Raw genomic sequence first — 18,125 nt, forward strand, 5'->3', positions numbered from 1 at the left:
AGCTCCAACAACACGTGAGTAGCTGTTCTGGAGCGCATTTTGTGGAGCCAAAGGTACGATTGACGGATTTATTTTTTGGTGAACAACAAGATTTTTTTTCCTTTAAAAATGCTTGTTTATTGTATTTTCGTTTGAGACCCAGATCCTCTGGTGATGAATCACAGCGCATAGGGTTCATAATGTCACTTTTGCGCAAAGAACCTCAGGGATGGGCCTTTTCTCTCCAACCTAGTGATCCGTGCTTTAGATCAGTGGATAGTTTTTTTTCTGCTTTGGGGTTGTTGTATGATGATCCTGATCGTGTCTCATCAGCTGAGACGGAATTGAGACATTTGAGGCAGGGATCAGGTAATGTGGAAAATTATTGTACTCACTTCCGTCAGTGGTCTGCTCAGGTGGGGTGGAACGATTCTGCTCTGAAAAGTTTGTTTCTTGCTGGGCTAGGTGAAAGGGTTAAGGATCTGCTGATTGCTTATCCTACACCTGGAAACTTGCAGGAGGCAATGCAATTAGCTATACGGGTGGACAGGAGACTGCGTGCAAGGGTTAATGAGAGTAAATCCTCTGCCATGTCAGCTCCGAGTCTTGAGAGGGTCTGTACTGACACTGGAGAGCCAATGGAGATTGGGGCGATGTCACCCCGCTCTCAGGAAAAAGACCGCAGGTTTTCTGAAGGTTTGTGCTTTTATTGCGGCAAGTCTGACCATTTCATTAAGAACTGTGTGCTTCGTATGAACAAAGAAAAATAAAAAGGTCAGTTACGCCCGTATAGCCTGTTTAAACACTAAGGGTGTATTTCTTTCTGCTACTACCACAGCTCAGGAAGAATTAATTGAATTTCGGGTATTTGTGGATTGTGGTTCAACTCTGAATGTGATTGATGGGGGATTCTTGGAAAAACTTAATTTAAAACCCAAACCTTTGTCATCCCCTATTGCCGTGGTTTCTGTCGATGGCTCTCCCTTGAAATGTGTTACTCACAAGGTTTATGAATTTCCCCTCACTATTAATGGTATTCACCAAGAAAATTTGGATTTGGTGGTATTAAATGATTTGCCTTCTCCAGTAGTTTTGGGGTTGCCCTGGTTAAAATTGCACAATCCTGTACTGGATTGGTCTACCAATGAAATTAAGTCCTGGAGCCCTAAGTGTTATGACAAGTGTTGTAACGGGCGCATTGCTGCTGTGGATAAAGGGGAATTACCTGTACCTATTCAGGATTTTTGGAAAGTTTTTTCTGAGGAGGAGTCGCAAATTTTGCCTCCCCATAGAGACTACGATTGTACCATTGAATTTGTCCCTGGAGCGAATCATCCTAAAAGTCGTTTATTTAATCTTACTATTCCTGAGAGAAAGGCTTTGGAGGAATACATACAGACGAGCTTGGCCACCGGTCATATCAGACCCTCTAAGTCACCTGTGGCTGTTGGATTTTTTTTTGTTAAAAAAAAGGACGGCGGTTTACGTCCTTGTTTGGACTTTCGCGAGATTAATAAAATTACTGTACACAATCCCTACCCACTGCCATTGATTCCTGATTTGTTTAACCAGTTAGTGGGGGCCAAGTGGTTCTCTAAAATTGATCTCCGGCGGGCATACAATTTGTTGCGCATGAAGGAGGGTGATGAATGGAAGACTGCTTTTAACACTCCTGCGGGTCATTTTGAGAATTTGGTTATGCCTTTTGGTCTTACCAATGCACCAGCATTTTTTCAGAATCTTATTAATGACATCCTTGGACCTTTGATCGGCAAAAATGTGGTTGTGTATTTGGATGACATTTTGATTTATTCGCCTGACCTGGAGTCTCATTGGCGGAGCGTACGTGAGGTATTGCAGTTATTGATTGACAATTCGCTTTTTGCTAAGCTGGAGAAATGTGAGTTTGCTGTACAGAGAATTAGTTTTTTTCTACATTATCTCCAGCGAGGGCTTTGAGATGGACCCGGTGAAAGTTCAAGCTGTGCAGGAATGGCCTAGGCCTATTGGTTTGAAATCGATACAGAGGTTTTTGGGTTTCGCCAATTATTACAGAAAATTCATTAAAAATTTTTCTATTATTGTTAAACCACTGACCGATCTCACCAGGAAAGGTGCTAATACGGTTCAGTGGACTACTGAGGCCATTGAAGCTTTTGTGTTTCTAAAGGAGAGGTTCAGCTCTGCCCCCATCCTTATGCAGCCTGATGTGACTAAGCCGTTTTAGGTTGAGGTTTATGCTTCTTCTGTGGGGTCGGTGCGGTGTTGTCTCAGGAAAACAAGGATGGAGTACATCCCTGTGCCTTTTTTTCAAAAAATTTTCTGAGACTGAACTTAATTACGATATTGGTAATCGGGAATTGCTGGCTATTAAACTCGCATTTGAACACTGGCGTCATCTCTTGGAAGGTGCTGATTTTCCCATTCAGGTTTTCACTGATCATAAAAATTTGATCTATCTTGATGCTGCCAAGCGCTTGAATGCCTGTCAGGCTAGGTGGGCACTTTTTTTTTCGCAGTTTAATTTTTCCGTTACTTACATCCCGGGTACCAAGAATGTTAAAGCTGATGCTTTGTCTCGCAGTTTTTCTCCCATGGTCGGTGCTGAGGAGGCGGAGAGCATTTTACAAGGTGTTGTGATTGCTGCATTGGACTCCGTTTTGGAAGATGAGATTCTTAAAGCACAGGAGAATGCCCCATCTAACACTCCCCATGGGAGGTTTTTTGTGCCTAGGACCTTTAGGAGAGATTTGTTTGTTGAGTGTCATGAGTCTCGGTTGGCAGGTCATCCTGGAATTTCTGAGACCAAGAGACTTGTGGGTCGCAGTTTTTGGTGGCCTGGATGGCAGAAGGAGGTCATTAAGTGGGTGAGTCAATATACTGTGTGTGCTAGATCTAAGTCTTCACATACTCCTGCTGCGGGGTTGCTTTGCCCTCTGGAGGTTCCTAGTGCACCTTGGACACATCTGGCTATGGACTTTATTACTGACCTTCCCCCCTCTGAGGGTTTCACAGTCATCTAGGTGGTCGTGGACCGTTTTAGCAAGATGTGTCACTTGGTTCCTTTCATCAAACTGCCCTGCGCTAAGACACTCGCTAAGGCCTTTGTCAAGGAGATTGTCAGACTCCATGGTGTTCCTACTGACATTGTTTCTGATAGGGGACCTCAGTTCATGGCTCGTTTTTGGCGTGCCTTTTGTGACAGGTTGTGAGTTCATTTGTCATTTTCATCTGGATATCATCCTGAGTCTAATGGCCAGACAGAAAGGAAGAACCAGGATGTTGAGCAGTTCTTGCGTTGTTTTGTGGCAGACAATCAAGAGGGGTGGTCTGAGTTTCTGCCGCTTGCTGAATTTGCTCTTAACAACCATGCATCCTCTTCTGCTGGGTGTTCGCCGTTTTTTTGTTGTTCTGGGAGACATCCGTCTTTTGGGTCATTCTCCAAATTGGTATCGGCTGTGCCTGAGGAGGAGAGTTTTTCCGGTGATTTGGAAAGAGTTTGGACGGATGTGCGTGGTAATCTTCAGGAGGCTAACAAAAAATCTAAGAGGTACTTTGACAGGAAACGTCAAGAGGTTTTGTTTACGGTTGGTGACATGGTTTGGTTGTCCTCTAAGAATCTGCGGTTGAGGATTCCTTCTAAAAAATTGGGTCCCAAGTTTGTAGGGCCCTTTAAGGTGCTTCAGGTAGTTAATTAACCAATCTGCTGTTAGGTTGGAGGTTCCTACCTCCTGGAAGATTAATCCGGTGTTTCATGTTTCTCTAATGAAAAAAGCTTATGTATCAGATAGAGACGCCACTGCCACTGTTCCTCCGGTGGTGGAGGACGGGGAATATGAAATTTCCCGCATCCTTAATTCGAGACGGTATAGAGGGAGTTTGCAGTATCTCGTCCCTTGGAAGGGTTTCGGTCCCGAGGATAACTCATGGGTGAGGGCAGATGATGTTTCTGCTTCTAGGGGATCCGGAGGATCCTCATAGAAGAGGGGGTACTGTTAGAACTCTCCTGTTAGGTTTTTTCTATTATGCTGGTCACATGACCGTTTTTGCCTATTTAATCCTGCTCCGCCCTTCTGGCCTTGCTGGACTTCATTGTAATTTCTACTCTTAAGGTAGCCAGGTGCTTTGTTACCTTTCTCAGTCAGTTTAGCTAAGTCTTTTGACCTCTATGTTCTATGTTGTTTGTTTGTCGTTTTACTGCTACAATTTCTGCTAGGACGTGTCCATCTTTCTCCCAGTCCCTAGTTTTTGTAGGGATCTCTCCCTCACATCTTTAGGTCTTCGTTCAGACTAGCTGAGGACTTTAGCGGGTCTGATCGCAGGATCAGGTTCCCCGTTACATCGTAGGGATCTAGCTTAGTTCTATTGTAGGGACAGATCTCCTGTCTTTCCTTAGTGCTTGTAGCAGATCATAACAGTAGCTGACTTTCTAAAATGGGCACACAGGCGGCGTACTTTGACAAGCAGATCCGACAGATCCGGATAGGTTTTGAGAAGCCTCTGAACCACGAGGTTAAGCACATGGGCCAGGCATGGTACGTGTGTGAGCTCGCCTCAAAGCCGCCACCAGGTTCCGGCCATTGTCACACACGACCATGTCTGGCTGTAGGGTCAGCGGTGTCAGCCACAGATCTGCCTGCTCTTTCAGAGCTGTCCACAACTCTTCAGCGTTGTGCGGTTTGTCACCTAAGCATTTTAGCTTCAGCACAGCCTGTTGCCCCTTGGCCGAGGCAGTGCTGCAGTGCTTCCAGCTTGCGACTAATATGGTCATTTCAGAGCTAGAGGCTGAAGAGGAGGAGGAGGAGGTGCAGGAGCTGTAGAATGTGGGGGCAACCCTGATTGACCCAGGGCCTGCAATGCTGCGTCGTGAGGACGTGTTCCGTCCCAAGGTCCGACTGGGTCCCGGCTTCCGTTATATTAACCCAGTATGCCGTCAGCGAGATGTACCGTCCCTGCCCACATGCACTTGTCCACGTGTCCGTGGTTAGGAGGACTTTCCCAGTAACTGCGTTGTTGAGGGCACGTCTAATGTTGTTGGGCATGTGCTCGTGTAATGCGAGGACGACACACCGGGAGAAATAGTGGCGGCTGGGCACCGACTACCGAGGGACTGCCGCTGCCATCAGGGTGCGGAAAGCCTCCGTCTCCACGAGCCTAAAAGGCAACATTTCAAGCGCAAGCATTCGTGAAATGTGTAAATTTAGTAGTGTGGCCTGTGGGGCGTTGGCTGCATATTTGCGCTTGCTTTCCAAGGACTGGGGTAGGGACAACTGAAACCTGCGCTGGGACAAGGATGTGGATGTGCTTGCTGATGGTGCTAGTTGAGAGTGTTCAACGACAGGTGCAGGGCGGAAGGCATCTTGGCATGCGCCATGGACCGGGGATTGGCGTGCATGCACAACATCGGAACTAGCAGTGGTATCACCCGCAGACACTGTTGCTGGACCCTGGGGTTTGGCCCACTTAGTCAGGTGCTTTGCTGCCATGCACCTGATCATCCTGGTGGTGATCAGGCTGCTAGTTTTGATACCCCTGCTGATGCTGACCTGGCAGGTGGTGCAAATAGCCTTTTTGGGGTTATCTGCAGAGTCTTTAAAAAATAACCAGACTCGGGAAGACCTAACAGTTGTATTGGCAACTTCCGTCGAGTTGGCGTTACGAGGAACGCTTTCCCGTCTTGTGTCTGCAGCCACCACACTGCTTCTTCCTGCCTGTTGGGGTGCTACGCATCTTTCCCACTGTGTGCTGCTGTCCTCGCTCTGTATGTCCCCCTGCCAGGTTGGGTCAGTTACTATATTATCCAACACCTCTCCTTCCACTTCCGTAGCCTGGTCCACTCCTGACTTTCTGGCAATTGTGTCTCATCACCATCATCCACCTCTTGCGACAGTAATTACACTTTCCCACCATCGCCTTCGTGTGACCATGGCTGCTCCAATATTTTGGGCATCGCTACACGCATTCTCCTCTTGACTCGCTTGAAGCTGGCTGGGCGAGAGGCCCGAATCTACAAATGAAAAAGTGAACAGCTCTTGAAGCTCATCAAGAGAATGCCAAGAGTGTGCAAAGCAGTCATCAAAGCAAAAGGTGGCTACTTTGAAGAACCTAGAATATAAGACATATTTTCAGTTTCACACTTTTTTGTTAAGTATATAATTCCACATGTGTTAATTCATAGTTTTGATGCCTTCAGTGTGAATGTATAATTTTCATAGTCATGAAAATACAGTAAAAACTTTAAATGAGAAGGTATGTCCAAACTTTTGGTCTGTACTCTATATATATATATATATATAGATAGATAGATAGATAGATAGATAGATAGATAGATATGTGTATGTATATATATATATATATATATATATATATATATATATATATGTGTGTATGTTGTGGAATACCTATACTAACAGAACGTTCAATGGACCCTCTTGCACTATATGCACTGCAGTCTTCCACATACACTGCCTGCCTAACTCCTGCTATCACCACTGAATATATGCCGCTGGATTAGTCCTCAGAAGGACTGTTAGTTCAGATGGATATATACTGTATATATGTTGTCGAATACTCATACTAACTATAAACAAGCAAATTTCCCCCATCTCTCCCTACTCTGCCTGATTCCGGAGTGACTGTGACTAGCATGGTGGCGCCAGGTCTGATATAGACCTGATGACGCTGTGCGGCCAGCCAATCACTGTAATACCACAACCACCATGGCTGCGGCATTACAGTGAGTGGCAGGCAATCCCTGCATGTTCATTGACTCTCTAAAGAGCGCCAAACATGCAGGAATTGGACCCGAGTTGCCGCCCGAGCAACTCGGAAATATTCGCTGAGCTCGTCAAGTACCGTGATGCTTGGGCGAGTACCGAGCAGTGGCGAGCACGTTAGCTCATCACTAGTAGTAACATTAAAACACTACAATCTGTGTGGGCACAGCAGTCTGTGAGCTCTATATTGGGCATTGCTATAGCCATCTGTGCCCATATCCCCTTACATCTGTGTTCGCCAATGCCAGTCCCCAAGAGCCACCATCAGATCATGTTTTCAGGATTTCCTTAGCATTGGCAAGGAGATAATTTATGACCTGTACAATAATAAGGAAATCCTGAAAACATGATCTGTTGGTGGCCAGAGAGGACCGGAGTTGAGGAACACTGCCTTGCATTCATCCAGCTTCTCTGAGAAAGTGATCTTCAGCGAGGTCCATTCATCATTGTCACCCATTCGATTAGGCTTCGGCCTGCTTGTGTGTTCCAGATTTTATCTGAAAGGAATTTATGAGATCAGGACATTGCTCACGTAATACACAAGGATGAAGACAGATTGAAAGAGCCTTGTCTGATCCTGTCACACATTGCGATCAGTGCGAGACCAAACAACAGCTTCAGCATAGTAATTTTGAAAGCTGGCCAGACACAGAGATAACTCAGCAGATAGGCAGCAGAACTCACAGCAAGCAGTGTACCCGACCAATTAGCCATCAGAAATGCCTTCTTTGGGCCATTTGGTTCTTTTGTTGATAGCATTGTTATGAGAGTATATGGCAGCTAGTGGGATAACACCATGCAATGCTGACAGTCAAAGAGGATCTACTACAGTCATCAGTATCTGATCTGTAGGGGTCCAACTCCTGGCACCCCCAAAATTTGCTGCGGATCTGTGCACCTATCACATCGGAATAGACTGTCAATGTATGTGAAATGCCCAGAATGATTGTCCATCCAAGCTTAAAGCGGTTTACCCATGATGGACATTTATTAAGCATTCACTCCTGGAACCTCCAAAAATCACTAGAATGGGGTATCTGAGCTCCCTGTTCCCTCTCGCTGCATGGCCACCATGAGGAGTAGTTGGAATGGTGGTCCTGCTTTATTCAACATTTTAATTAAAAGCCCCCAGATGCCTCCATCAGTTCCTCAGACAGTGAATGGAGCAGGGCTCATGCTCAGCCAAGTATGTAGTCCAGCAGACATTTGTTAAGCTCTACAGTAAATTGGATTTTGATAGAAAAAGTGATTTTAAATTGTAAAATGATAGTCACGTTTTACTGTAAAAACTTCATCAGTTACCAGAGCTCCATCTACTGTATAGCTGTAATATATACTGGCAGCCTGAAATAGCTCTTTAAATTCTTTAATGAATGCAAATCATGCTTCAAAAACCTTTTTCTTTGCCCAGAAAAGCAATTAATTTTCTTTGGGACATTTTTTTTTAAATAAAAAAGTCTGTTTAATAAGAAATGTGATAACACTTCAGATTAATATACTGATAGTGATGGAGTAATATCCGGCTCATTCAGTGGATTATTATCGTCATTAAGAGAAATGGGTATGACCATCTCCTCACCATTCAGAACACGTCTGCATCATGGAGCAAATCATATATCGGCACCAGCATCATAATCAGCGGCATTGGTAATAATGTTCTTCCGAAAACAAAAAGGGAAAGATGCTACGGTACTTCAACTGTCTAATGGGTCGGCTCATCTTTACCATGTGGTCAGTAGACAGAGTACTGAGCTTGCAGAAAATAGATATGTCTTTATGTTTAAAAAGCCACAGCTTATGAAATAAAACCTTATAATAACAGTCATTGAATACACTACGGACAAAAGTATTGGGACACACCTCTTCGTCTTTGAGCTCAGGTTTTTCATTCAGTCCCATTGCCACAGGTGTCTAATATCTGGCTCCTCGCTATTCCTTCTGCCTTTTACCAACATTTGGGTTAGAATGTGTCGGTCTAAAGAGCTCTTGAGTTTTCTTTCTTCCTATAGATTCCACCATCAACTGTGAGTGGTATTATTGCAAGTGTAAGGAACCACAGCAACGAGTGTGGAGACCACGTAAAATTACAGAGCGGGGTCACTGAGTACTGAGGAGCAGAGGGCAGAAAAGCTACCAACGCTCTAGTGACTCCATAACTGCAGAGTTCAAACCTTCTCTGGTTTTAACATCGGCACAAAAACTGTGCACCGAGAGCTTCATGACCTGGGTTTCCATCATGAACTTCTCCAAGCACAATGCCAAGCATCAGAAGTGGTGTGAAGCCACCACCTCTGCATTCAAGAGCAGTGGAAACTTGTCCTGTGGGTTGACGGATCACTCTTCTATCTGCGATATGATGGAGGAGTCTGGGTTTTTTGTGAATTCCAAGAGAACGTTACCCACCTGACTGCACTGTGCCAAGAGTAAAGTTTTAGGGAGGAGAGGGATAAGGTTGTGTCTTTTTTATTTTTCAGAGGTCGGCCTTGGACCCTTTGTTTCTATAATGTTTCCTTTCACTGTTTGTGGAAGTTTCTTTTCTGTTCCAGAGTACAAGGACCATAATGGCATGGTTGGGGAAGTCTGGTGTGAAGAACATGAGCGTCTGCACAGAGCTCTGACCACAACCCCATCCAACACCTGGTGGATAAACTAGAATGTGTCTGATCTCATAAATGTTCATCTGGATGATGGAGCTTCTGTAGATGTAATGTGCTTGTGTTCCAATATTTTTGTCTATATAGTATATGTATATAAATGACTGTGCGGTACTGAGAACTGAAGATGTGTAAGATGCAATCGTGATCATGAGGAATAGACCTGTTCCTGGACTCCCAATCTATTCTTCTAATAACGAACACTACAGTCATCTTTCCGGATTGTAGTGGCTGTTTGCAGGTAACAATAGCTTGCATACTATTACAGACAAAGTCTACAGTGCAATTAAAGAAGAATTAAATATTTGCAAAAAATATATATTGTTTGTTTCTTTAATGGGCATCAGATTGGTGGAGTACAGATTTATTCGAAAACATAGCATTTCTATTGTATCTGCACTCCACTTTGTGCGCGCGCTTATGCAGGAACTGTGAGATACTGTCTCTTGAGCGGTGCACCTCTCGGGTTCTCTAAGCGATCATTGGGGGTCTTAAAGATTTTACTCCACTCTTCTGCTAGGAATTAAAAGAACGGAAAAATCTGAAAACATTTTTGCAAATGTTCATCTACTCTTAAAATAACTTTAAACCAGTAAAGATGTCACGTTTACAAAAAAAATTGAAATTTGCATACGTGTCATTTACACAGTGGTAAGATATACATACATTGGAAGGGTGCTTCAAGACCTTAGGTACAATGACCATTTTCTTAGAAATTTATCCTTGCCCCCCTTTATGTAGTCATACATTGTTTTGTCCCTCCGGCATTGTAGAAATGCTCCATATCCTGCACATCAGTTGTTGCTCTGGGCCTTTCAAGGGACTAGATCAGAAACATTGCGTATTGTGTTTTTTTATCTAGTTCCTTTAAAAGGGAATTGTCAGAAAACACTCATTGTACTGTGTGATGTATCCACACCTCAACATTGATAAGGGCAAGCCGTAAGGTTATGCAAATCGGGGTCGGTAAGCGGTGTCACTTAGATCTGTAAATGATCAAATTTTCAAGCTATAATATGTGACATGTGGAAGGTGCATAAAAGTCAGGTCAAAAACAAATTTGTTTCAGCCACATGGTACCTCAATAATCAGATCAAGTCTTGTGGGATGGTTGTGTGATGCCTCCTGTTCATCAATATGCCAGTTATCACCATTTGTCGCAATCTGAACAGGACAGACTCCTTAAACTGAGAGTTTTTGGTTTATTATTATTTATTTTCTGAACCATAAAAGGCCATCAAAATATTTTAAAAAAATAAAAAATTATTATACCGGACCATTGCTGGTGTATGCGCAGAACCCTCTGAGTGTAGCAAACCTGGAGGCCTCGACCTACTTAGCAAGCTCCCAGGATTTAAGCATGGACAACCATGATCTGAAGACACAATGTAAACCGGACGGGTGGCGGTGATTGGCAGAGGGGTCGGAGAAGTGAGCGGTGAGGTGAGTATAATGATTTCTCTTTTTTTAACATGTTACTTTTATTATGTTCTTGGGTCTGGAGAGACACCAGAGCATAATAAAGGACATTCAGTTCCAGAATTTCCTGGGATAAATTGTACAAACGAACAAATTCAAAATTTGCCTGATCCACTCATCCCTAGTCAGCACTGTTCAACGTTGCGTGTCCCAGTGGTTGGAAGATCAACGACAAACTAGAATGACAGCAAGAAGCACACAGAAGCGAACCTCTACACGGATGGATCATCAGATGGCGTGTATTGATCCATTCTGTACTGCAAGTGATATTGAACATCACATAACAAGCCTAGGTTATCAAACAATGTTTACCCAAATTATCAGAAGAGACATTGGGGTACGAGCCAAACGTCCAGCTATAGGTGTTCCATTAACTGCACACACTGCTCTCGTAGGCTATCATGGTGCAGAGCAAGGCAGAAATGGAAGTTGGAATGGAGGTCTATCCTCTCCACCGATGAGTTCCACTTTTGTCTTGGATGCAATGATAGATGAAGAGTGGCCTGCAGACCACAAGGGCAAAACGAAGAAGAGTCCTTCACTAGGTTACATCAGACCAGTCCTACTCCAGGGATTATGGTATAGGGTGGCATAATGTCGATATCTGGACCCCATAGCCTTTATTCCAGGTACATTAACAGCTCGGCGTTACATTGGTTTTGTCATGGAACCAGTGCTATGGCCATTTCTCCAAAGTCTTCTAAGAGCTATTTTGCAAAGGGAGCTGCCTGCAGCAGATCTTGATGATTTATGTTGCCAAGTGCATTCAGCGTGGCAGAAACAGTCCTCAGACAACCATTAATAACCTTATTGATCGCAGCCAAGATGTGTAAGTGCGAAGATTTCTGCACATGATGCGCATATTTAAAACTGAATAAATTGAGAAATTTTGAAAAAATTTTTTTTTGTTTTATCATTTCCATATCAATAAATGTCTGTGATTTCCATATTTCAACGACTTTTTCTTAGTGTTAAAATTTCAATGTTAAAAAGTGTAATATAGGAGAAAGCAACCATGATTATGAACAAACTATGAACTGCCACGTTAACAATTTAACTTAACAAAAAGTTATTTTTAAAAAGTAACCTGAAGATACAGAAAATGATTTATGCCTTTTTTCCAAACAAACACCACTCTTGTGTGTCGGTTGGGTTTGGTAATGCAGCTTAGCCTGATAATTTCAAGTAATCTATATTTTCACCTTTGCTACATATTGAAAAATTAAATGTCATCAAAATGTTTATTTAATACGTAAGAATTTTGATTTCAGTCTCTCTTGTTTAAGTATATTTGTTATATACGGGGGGATTTATTTGAGGGGCTTTTCAGAATTGTGAACATTATGACTAATCCTTAGCATAGATCATCAATGTTTTATCAGTAAGACAGAATAAAGTTGCTGTTACTATTCAGCACCATGAAACAGGAGGAAAGTAATCCATCTCACCCTCATCTGACGTCCTTGTAGTTTGGAGCACAGGAGACTGATTTGCCGGAACGCAGTAACATCAATGCAGAAAATTAATACTTCGGCTTCACGAACAAACAAAGCTTCTTTATTTATGGATAAATACAAAGTCCAAGATAGTGGTTAGAAGGTCATATAATTAGCATGGCTAAAACATCTTGCATAGCAGAGCTAGAACATCTACCAGTTTCAAGTGCGTTGCACCCTTAGTCATGAGCTTCAGCGCCATACATGCTGGCAAGGCTGTGACTGGTACAGCATCTACTTCATAGGGTTTCAGCTGTGGTACCTGTAACATCTGCCCATTAATTTGAACCGCTAAGTCTTTATAACAATGAAGGAGACTCATGGCCCCTTTTTTTCTTAGGATAAGCTATCAGTATTTAAAGGGGTTCTCCACTACTATGAAACCCCCTCTTGAACTAAATGTTTGGCCCTGATAAAATAAAAAAAAACTGTATTTGCCTCCTGTGCCGGCACCGTTCCAGCATTGTCGTCACTCGTAGTCCCTGAGCTCCCGTGCGGTGGAAGACCTCCCAATCAGCGTTGACATCGCTGTCCCCGCCTTCAGACGTTTTGAACATGAAGAGTAAGTCAGAGATCAGGCTTCCTCTTCATGTTCAATTTCTTACGAAGTCGGAGACAGTGACACCAGCGCTGGTTGGGTGCCGGGCACCACATGTCTTCCACCACATGGGAGCCCCGGAACCGCATGTGCTGATACCGCTGGAACGGCATCGGCACGGGAGGCGAGTATAGGTTTTTTTATTTTATCGGGGCCAAACATTTAGGTTAAGAAGGAGTTGTCATAGTAATGGTCAACCCCTTTAAGTCCCAGAAATCCTTTAATACTCGAGCACCATGCCAGAGTCTCTCCGCAGTGCAGAGTGCACCCAATTCATCACGTCAATTTATTGTACACTATATTAATAATGCTGAAGTGGGGAAAAAAATTCCAAGTTAAAAATTGGCCGAAATGTTTCTAAGAGTAGAGCAGGACATCATCATAAATAAAGCTTTCCAACCAAATGATCTGCACCATCAAGTTATTACTGTCATCTTACGTCTTTTCTGGGGGGGTGCATTTGTCCATTATAGTTTATCATTGTTTCTTCCAATGAATCAAGTTTTCTAGCTGTTACTTTTGATAAAGTTGACTTCATTATAAATGTTGCTAATTTATATGTGTTAATGTCTTCTAGGTTCATGGCTGTGGTGATAAAGCAAAAGCAAAGGCTCGATTGAGAATTAGCCGGGAAGGAGTGGTTTATGCAGGAAGTGGGCACAAAGACCACTCTATAGACCCAACAAAGAAAGCTCATTTACAGAGGAGACTAGATAAGAAAATTAACGATTTATCAAATCAAAGAAGAGTTAAAAAGGAAAAGTGAATTAGTTTTTATAATTAAAGTTAATGCCTTGAAATTGTCTCTTGTGAATGGTTTTATATGATCAATAACTGCTATCCATATTATTTCCCTTCTGTAGTTTATTATTTGGCACAACAATAGACATTAAGAAACTTATGTTAAGGGCAAAATTATCAAGAGATAGAAGCCATCCAAGATGTCTGTTGGCTTTTTCCTCCACCACCCTTGTATGTGAGCTGTGTCTTGTATTGCAGCCTTTTTTTAATCGTGTAAGACCTTATCAACATTTCTAATTGTTCCTTTATGTGTAAGAGAAGAAAAATGAATTAAGCTATTTTTTTCGATCCAGCCCTATGTGCTTCCATGAAAAAAAATAAAACCTGCCCATTCTTATTACCCTGCTAAATGAAGGTATTCGCAAGTTATTAAATTGCTTTAATTTTAGACAGCATGAAAAGAGGTAAGACTTGCTTATTCTATCTGCTATCATTCCCCTAATGTGAGAGCTTTTATTTTTCATAGTGTACAGCTAGTTTCCATGGATCTCAGCCGCTAGGGCCTGCCCAGACTTTGACCAAGTGTGCAATGTAGCTACATTCCAGGAAAGGGGTTAACCCCTAACATCCCAGCCCATTTATTTCTATACAGCAGGAAGCTACTCACAACCTGCCCTCATAGCGCCTAACAAGCTGCTGTTATAAATCTTGCAAAATCACCAGCCTGCAGCACCGGCTTCTCCCAAAACAGATCTCTTAACAGCTCTCTCTGTCCTGAGCTGTGTACTTATTCAAAGGCCACTGATAGCTGAATGTGCCACAGCAGAACTGGTGCGGAGCTATATAGATCTAATAATGCTATAGCTGTACTACTTACCAGAGCTGTCACTTAAGGGAAAGTGTCCACCCTGCCAGAAACAAGGAAGTAAGGAGACTGCATAGCTCTGAGCTACTTAAAAGACAACTTTAGAAAAACCCTTTTAAGAAGTGGGTGAGTATAGGAAGAAGGTACCAGGACTTGCAGGATCAGACTACACTAGGATTTGTTTTTTAACATGGAAACATGTACGGTAGGCCTTCAGATGAGCCGTATATACACAAATAGGAGTTTTTTAAAATTAGGAATATGAACAACATTGCTTATTTTATCACAATTTAAAAGCATTAGGACAAATACAAAGGTGAAAATATCCTTTACTGAGGACCCGTCACTTGCTTAAAAAATATAGTTAAATATGTTGTAGAAGTCCCTGAGCTCCCATGATTCTGGTGCTTTTTTCCATTTTGCACTGTATCACTCCATTGCAGAGATATTCATATTTGTTGCTTTTGGAGCACAGTATGTGAAATCTGCTTGTAGTGAAACGGAGCATTTATTCAGAGTCATCTTTGGGGGGGTGCGCTTTCACCCTTCCTTTCCAGATTCTGGCGAGCGCAGCTCATCACCTCATTTAGCAGTCTCAGTGGCTGCTGAGTTGTGATTGGCAGCGTCTGGTATGGAGGGGTGAAAGCACACAACTCCTGAGAAAACTTGATCTGCAAGCAGAGATTTCACATACTGCACTCCAAAAGCAACAAGTGTAAATATCTCTGCCATTCAATGATGTAGCGCAAAATGGAAAAGAGCTGCAGAATCGGGAGCTCTATGGTTTTTTTTACAAGGTATTTAACTCAAATTCTTTTTAGCACGTGACAGGTCTTCTTTAAGTCTTTCCAGTTAAAGTTGATGTAATATTCACAAACCAAATATTGCCAATAAATACCACAAGTGAGAACGTTCATTTCTATTAATACCAATACCATACAATCTGCTACATTGTTTCCCAGCAGGTTACACTAATGCTGGTAGTTTTCTGATCGACTGACTTTAATCGACAGCGTATGGGAGATCTTTAGCCTGTACATAGGTCAACTTTACAAAAAACAGGGTATATTATGGATATTATTTGAAGACCTTAATAAAACACATCTTTATCATACAAGTTACTAAACACACAGTTTCTCCTTAATAAAAGGTATCCATTACACCATGTAAAATAGGCATTTTAGTATGTGGACCCATATTACAAGTTTATAGTGTTATTGATATGTGCACACATCTGCTGTACAAATGAACTTGGAAACTATACAGCTGTCCAGAAACATGGATGGCCAATGTCCTCAGCATGTATTATGAAAGACCAAGATGTAGCATATTATTACAGGAAGAATTGTGACGATATATTTATGAAAACCTTTTTTTTTGGTTCTGTCCTGGTAAACACCTTTAAACGCAGATCCCAGTGAGCGCCATAGTTCTTACGTGAATTCTCACTTCAAGTATTTTAATATATGCAAATTGGTCCATGATCCTTGGTATGCGGTAAATAGATCCGGCACCATAGTAAGACAAAGAGCTCCATATCATGATAGTTGCACCACCATTCTTCACTGTCTTCAGAGTGTACTGTGGCTTGAATTTGCAGAGTTTGGGGGTTGTCTGACGAACTGTCTGCGGCCCTTGGACCCAAAAAGAACAATTTTACTTTCATCAGTCCACAAAATGTTTCTCCATTTCTCTTTAGGCCAGTTGATGTGTTCTTTGGCAAATTGTATCCGCTTCAGTACATGTCTTTTTTTTTTAACAGTGGCACTTTGCGGGGACTTCTTGCTAAGAGATTAGCTTCACACAGGCGTATTCTAACTGTCACAGTACTCACAGGTAACTTGAGACTGTCTTTGATCATCCTGGAGCTGATCATTGGCTGAGCCTTTGCCATTCTGGCTATTCTTCGATCCATTCGAATGGTAGTCTTCCGTTTTCTTCCACGGTTTTGCTTTCCATTTTAAAGCATTGGAGATCATTTTATCTGAACAACCTATCATTGTCTGCACTTCTTTATAAGTTTTACCCTCTCCAATCAACTTTTTAATCTAAATACTCTGTTCTTCTGAACAATATCTCAAACGACCCATATTTCTATTGCTTTCAAGGAGAAATGCATGTACAACATGTGCTGGCTTCACCTTTAAATAAGGGCCACCTGATTCACACCTGTTTCTTCACAGAATGATTGACCTTACTAATTGAACTTCACCCTGCTATTATTTTGAACACACCCCCTTTTCAATTAATTATTCAAATACACAGACTCAAAAACATGCAGATCATGAATGCGGAGTCTGTTGGTTTTCTTAGAATCTACTGCCCCAACTGGTAAACTGTTTGACATATGGTGATATAATTTATACCAAAAACAGTGATTAATCAGGTTAGTCATATTGGATGGCTGTTGTTTTGAACACTACTGTATTTGAGACATTACATAGCATTACAATATCAACAAAGAGGAACATGCCATACAATCTCTAAAAGGTATAATTTTATACATATATATATATATATATATATATATATATATATATTATATATCAGAAAAACATCTGAACATCCTTAGACCACACCAACAATATATAAAAATCTTTGAAAAAACTAAAATAGATCATTATATTATATCCCAAATAAGTCCCAAAGGTATATCCCTGGGCTGCCACAGAGGAGAAAAAACGCCTGTAAACAAGTGAAAGAGTTGTACTTACATCAAGTGATGTGAAAGGCAGGATATGTTTGATGCAGTCAACCTAGCCCCTACGCACGTTTCACCCACGCTTCATCATTACATAGCATTAATCTAAGATTCCTGTAAGTGATGAAAAGCTATTTCCAGGCAGTCAGCTCTTCATATCCCTTCATTGCGATAGAGTTTACACACTGCTTGTGACATGTATTCTGCTGCATATGGCTCAGTATGTTGCCTCTCCTGTGCCTTTTCATCTGCTGAACCTGTTTGCTCTCTATTCACAGCTTGGTATGATGTGTAAAATGTTAGCTTCTGCTATATTTGTTCTGGACACACTTGCCTTTGTAATCTCTGGACAAAGTACCATGGGATATGCATTTGCCCTAGCTACTGCCTGAATACAATCATTGCTAAATTCAAACTAGATTATGCCTTAAAAAAAAAAGAAAAGCGAGTTAGAGTTGGCATGAAGGAAAATAAGAGCACTGTTATAATATGGGCTGTTTTAGGGATGTTGGATATTTTGTTTTTTTTTATATGTATCTTGGAGTTTCTCTAAGATTCCTTGGTTATCTTTTTTTCTTTCTTGAATACTTTACAATTCAGCCACAGTGGATTTGTCCCTGCGTTCTGGTGACAAGTTTCAAGACATTGTTCTGTTTTGTGCGCTGTGTCGGACACTAGGGATTTGTATGAAAAGTCAATCATGAAATGCAAGAAGACAGGTTTGTATAGACAGAAATATCTGGACCCAACACAGTGAAAAAATGAAGGCCACTGAAGATGCTACTTTATGCCTGTCCTTCATAATGCACCCTACTGAATTTGATGGGCACCTGAGA

General features: G+C 42.0%; 1 protein-coding gene across 1 annotated transcript in view; it reads left to right on the forward strand.

Moving 5' to 3' along the window:
• IGHMBP2 (immunoglobulin mu DNA binding protein 2) overlaps positions 1-15,278 on the forward strand; it is a 90,730-nt gene extending 75,452 nt beyond the window's left edge. The window contains exon 15 of the mRNA XM_073658042.1: positions 13,560-15,278. Within this exon, the coding sequence (XP_073514143.1) occupies positions 13,560-13,748 (189 nt within the window). The 3' untranslated portion in view covers positions 13,749-15,278. The remainder of the gene's footprint in view (positions 1-13,559) is intronic.
• Positions 15,279-18,125: the final 2,847 nt, after the last annotated feature.

Source organism: Phyllobates terribilis, unplaced genomic scaffold (genome assembly GCF_046119375.1).
Source record: "Phyllobates terribilis strain yellow unplaced genomic scaffold, ASM4611937v1 Scaffold_13__5_contigs__length_258822181, whole genome shotgun sequence".
NCBI classification, from domain to species: Eukaryota; Metazoa; Chordata; class Amphibia; order Anura; family Dendrobatidae; genus Phyllobates; species Phyllobates terribilis.